At 40.5% G+C, this 5,347-nt stretch overlaps 1 protein-coding gene across 1 annotated transcript; it reads left to right on the forward strand.

Moving 5' to 3' along the window:
* Positions 1 to 1,970: 1,970 nt before the first annotated feature.
* LOC117079806 (olfactory receptor 5A2) lies at positions 1,971 to 2,990 on the forward strand. Its single transcript, XM_033203868.1, has one exon. It carries the CDS (start codon positions 1,986 to 1,988, stop codon positions 2,958 to 2,960), a length of 975 nt encoding a protein of 324 aa, XP_033059759.1. The 5' UTR covers positions 1,971 to 1,985; the 3' UTR covers positions 2,961 to 2,990.
* Positions 2,991 to 5,347: the final 2,357 nt, after the last annotated feature.

Below are 5,347 nucleotides of genomic sequence, written 5' to 3' on the forward strand. Positions count from 1 at the left end.
GAAGATTTCACCAAGATAAGAGATACCAAATTCATCTTACTTCCTTTTTGATAGGATTAAATAGATTGATGTTTTAGTGAAGATCAATCTATGCTCTTCTTGGTTTTGACTGCTTGACCAGTGACTTGCAGGGAGATTAGAAATTTGTAAAAAACACAAAGTTGGAGAAGTTTTTAATATGATGAATGACAGAGAACCACAGTTACCATTGGGTGCAAACATGCATGGGCAAACAAATTCCATACAGATAATAAAATACAGTTTAACCTTAATTTCACCACTGAGTCTTTCTCAGGGCATTTCTGCCTCTTTATACCCATTTGTATTTCCTAATTTTTTAAAAAAAATTCCTTTTTTTTGAGACAGGGTCTCACTCTGTCATCCAGGCTTGAGTGCAGTGGCGCAGTCATGGCTCACTGCAGCCTAGACCTCCTGGGCTCAGGTGATCCTCCCACCTCAGCCTTCCAAGTAACTGGGACTACAGGTGTGTGCCACCACAGCCCACTAATTTTTGTGTTATTATTATTATCATTATCTGAGATGGAGTCTCGCTCGGTCACCAGGCTGGAGGGCAGTGGCATGCAATCTCAGCTCACTGCATCTTCCGCCTCCTGGGTTCAAGCGATTCTCCTATCTCAGCCTCCCCAGTAGCTGAAACTACAGGAGCATGCCACCACGCCCAGGTAATTTTTGTATTTTTAGTAGAGACAGGGTTTTGCCATGTTGTCCAGGCTGGTCTCAAATTCTTGAGCTCAAGCAGGCGGGCTGCCTCCACCTCTCAAGTGCTGGGATTACAGGAGTGAGCCACTGCGCCTGGCCTGTTTCCTCAGTTTGATCTTACATCAGTGCCAGTCTGTTTTTCTTAACTGCCAGATATGTATGGGCTTACCTCTTGTCTTCATAGTGATCATCTGATCTGGCCTGATGACATCAAAGCTGTCCCTTGCTTATCACTGTCTTTAAATATTGAATGAACCCTCTTCTCCCTGCTGCTTTTCTTGCCCAGGAAATATTGATTGCTGTTGGTTCTTGACCACAATGGCTCAGCCCATCTCAGTCAGCTTAGGTAATGCTCCCCTTTCCCCTTCAATGGAGACCTGTTCATATCCCTTCTTTCCTATAATTGTGCCGACTGTGCTAGTTGAAATTATCATCATTCTATGAATTTTGTGCAATGACTTTTATTAAGAACATTATATAATTAGAATAAATGTTCTGGTCTTAAACATGATAAGTGTGTGTGTATATATATGCACAAACATACACATATATACAGTTATTCCTGCACACATATGTATAACATATATATATCTATATATACACACATAAGTATACATATACACACAAATATGTATACACACACACATATTTTTTTCCCACTTAGTTTTACTACCTAGAAGAATAGATTGTTAGACTGTTGCCTGGATTTCCTCCTGCGAAATGGAATATGTCAAAAATTGTAGCCCATTGTATTCAGTTCCCTTCTTCTGAGTTCTTATACTAAAGATCTATAATGCATAAAAATGCCTAACTTTATTATACTTTATTTATTTATACTTTATTTTCAAGTCAGAAAGTCTAAAAAAGCCATAGTGAACCTAAGTCCAAAGGGACACTTCAAACTCATCTGATTCAACCCTCTCATTTCCCATTTGGGAAAATGAGAATCTGGAGAAATGACTTTTCCAAAGTTCCCAGGAAATTATGAATGGAGCTGAAGACAAAACTTGGGCTTCTGACTCCCAATCAGTTTCTACTTTATTATTAGATGGATTCTCTTTTGGTCAACAAACATAGAGCATATGGATTATCCTAGGCTGACTTCCTCTGAAAAGTCTTTGCCTGGCAGGTGGCTGGGCTTTAACTGGGTGTTGTTTAACTGGGTGCTGACTGTACGATCTTCCAGGAAATACCCACTCTTACAATAACAAACAAAATTTAACTGACCACAGGATTCTGCTTTCCTTTATGCAGGAAGCAGGCCTATGGCTGCAGGAAGGAACAACACAACTGTGACAAAATTCATCCTCCTGGGACTTTCAGACCATCCTCAAATGAATATTTTCCTTTTCATGTTATTTCTGGGACTCTACCTGCTGACGTTGACCTGGAACTTAAGCCTCATGGCTCTCATCAGGATGGACTCTCACCTGCACACGCCCATGTACTTCTTCCTCTGTAACCTGTCCTTCCTGGACATCTGCTATGTGTCCTCCACTGCCCCCAAGATCCTCTCTGACATTATCACAGAGCAGAAAACCATTTCGTTTGTTGGCTGTGCCACTCAGTACTTTGTCTTCTGTGGGATGGGGCTGACTGAATGCTTTCTCCTGGCAGCTATGGCCTACGATCGGTATGCTGCAATCTGCCACCCCTTGCTTTACACAGTCCTCATATCCCATACCCTTTGTTTAAAGATGGTGGTTTGCGCCTATGTGGGTGGATTCCTTAGCTCTTTCATTGAAACATACTCTGTCTATCAGCATGATTTCTGTGGGCCCAATATGATCGACCACTTTTTCTGTGACCTCCCTCCAGTCCTGGCTCTGTCCTGCTCTGATACCTTCACCAGCGAGGTGGTAACCTTCATAGTGGGTGTTCTCGTTGGAATAGTGTCTGTGCTAGTGGTCCTCATCTCTTATGGCTACATTGTTGCCTCTGTTCTGAAGCTCAGCTCAGCTACAGGTAGGACCAAGGCCTTCAGCACTTGTGCCTCTCACCTGACTGCTGTGATCCTCTTCTATGGTTCCGGATTCTTCATGTACATGCGACCCAGTTCCAGCTACTCCCTAAACAGGGACAAGGTGGTGTCCATATTCTACGCCTTGGTGATCCCTGTGGTGAATCCCATCATCTACAGTTTTAGGAACAAGGAGATTAAAAATGCCATGAGAAAAGCCATGGAAAGGGACCTCGGGATTTCTCATGGTGGACCATTCATTTTTATGACCTTGGGCTAATGTTTACAATGAAGCTGTGAGCTGGGTCAATTATGCAGGCATTTATGTAATTTTAAACTAGTTGACCTATAGAATGAATTGTGTGAATCAGGCTTTTTTCCCTCCTTAAGATTTCACTAATAGTTTGCCTGTCGGCTATTAGAAAACATTTTGGCCATTGTTGCTTTGTAAAATGAATAGCATTGTATAGTTTGAGATTTTAAATGCTCTGCCTAGCAGAAAACTTCACCATGACAAAACACATCCTGGAATGTCAAAACAGAGTTTGTATGTATAGGAAGAAAATCATCGAAAAAATGTTAGTCCAGCATTTAGTGTGGTGATTTTTAAGGTACAACATGGTATAATGACCTGAAGAGGATGATGCTTTTTCTAAACACAGTTGCCTTTCCCTCTTCTGAGATTCTCAAATGGTTTGCTTTAGAGCCCATGAAAATCACAGGGCAGACATTTTCCCGTGTTTTAGAATCATGGCCGTAGGAGGCCCTGTGACTGATGGGGGAGTTTTAATACTCTTTAGATGCATTAAAGCAAGAATTCTGATTTGGGCCTTGATGTAATTTGGATATTTGTCCCCACTCACATTTCATGTCTAATTACAGTCTCCAGTTCTGGAGGTGGGCCCTGGTGGGAGGTATTTGAATCCTGGGGGTGGATCCCTCATGGGTTGGTGCTGTATTCATGATAGTGAGTTCTTGTGAGATCTGGTCATTTAAAAGTGTGTAGCACTCCCCCCTACCCCCTGTCACTCTCTCTCTCCTCTCACTCTGCCTCGCTCTCTCTTGCTCCTGCTTTTGTCATGTGATGTGCCTGCTCCTGCTTTGCCTTCTGCCATGATTGTAAGCTTCCTGAGGCCTTCCTAGAAGCTAAGCTGATGCCAGCACTGTGCTTCCTGTAAAGCCTGAAGAACTGTGAACCAATTAAATCTTTATGAATTACTTAGCCTAAGGAATATTTTTATAACAGTGCAAGAACAGTAGTCCTTAATGACTGAACAAACAACCTCTTGGCCAATTCAATCAACTACAAAAAGAGGCCACTAGAACAATTTAAATAAAACCAAAGAATTATTGCTTAGGCCCAAAGTGATAGCTTTCTAACCAAAAATTAAAGTTTTTTAGGAATCTAAAGAGAAGCATACGCTCATTTGGGATGAAAAGTTCTCTATTTTTACCAGGGTTGTGATTAATTCTAGAAGATAACTTAGCCAAGGAATTGAAGAAAATGATTTTTCTCCTCTACATTTTCTCAGAACTTGTTGTGTATCCTTGAACTGGCAGTAAAGAACTGGAATAAATTCATTCAGCTGTGGCCTTTCTTGGGTAGGCTATAAATAAGTGAGTAAATGATATCTGCCTGTGTGGCTTTAGGCAAGTTGCTTGGACTCCAGGTGCCTCAGATCCTCATCATAAAATGGAAATTATAATAGTAATTTTATCCTAGGATTATTGTGAAGAATTAAATGAGTCAGTACATGTAAATACTTAGAATACTGCATTGTGAATAGAAAATGTCCAAAAGGTGCTATTACTGTTATTATTATATAATGCTTAATCATTATCTAAATAGCAGAAATAGAAGAGATTTCCTTAGTTTGGTAGGAAATGTTATTTTTGCAATGGCTTTATTGCATTAGAAAGAGGATCTGGAGGGACTTTTGCAAAGAGGGTTAAGAATATTCACTTTTAAGTAATTGAACCTGAGATTATTAACTTCATCTCCGCCATTTTGTAGGTTCATAGCCTGATCCAAGTTATTTAGAAACTCTATTTTCCTCATCTGTGAAATGAGGATAGTATGCAGCTACCTGAGGACTAAGCTCTGATTTTTTTCTCTTGCTCAAATTCCTTTCTAAGGAGTCTGGGGAGTCATGCCCTACAAACCATAAATTCTCATCAGATGGGTTTTATTTAACCCTGGATATAGTGACTTACTTTACAATCTGACTCTAGCATAACAAGGAAGAAAATCAAAATGTTTTATACCAAAAACGATTTCCTTGCCACACCTTGAAACTGCCCTGCAAAGTCTCTGGTGGGAAAAATCCACATGCTATAGAGAATCTCCTCTCCCCTTTGTTTTCCTTCCTTTATTCCCTGATGTAGGAGATAATCAACTAAAGAGCCGGGCACCCTTTTAAGTCCGGTAAGAAGCAATTTACAACCTACTCTCTCTGAAGTTTGTTATCTGAGAGCTTCTTCTGCACAATAGAACTTGGTCTCCACAATCCTTTACCTGAATCTGAACATTTCTTTCCATTAATCCCAGGTCTTCAGATGAACTCAACCAATTGTCTGCCAGAAAATGTTTAAATTTACCTAGAGCCTGGAAGTCTCCACTTTGAGTTGTCCCTCCCTTCTGAATGAAACCAATGTCTTTCTTAAATG

The sequence above is a fragment of the Trachypithecus francoisi genome, unplaced genomic scaffold (genome assembly GCF_009764315.1).
Source record: "Trachypithecus francoisi isolate TF-2019V2 unplaced genomic scaffold, Tfra_2.0 Lachesis_group8, whole genome shotgun sequence".
Lineage (NCBI taxonomy): Eukaryota > Metazoa > Chordata > Mammalia > Primates > Cercopithecidae > Trachypithecus > Trachypithecus francoisi.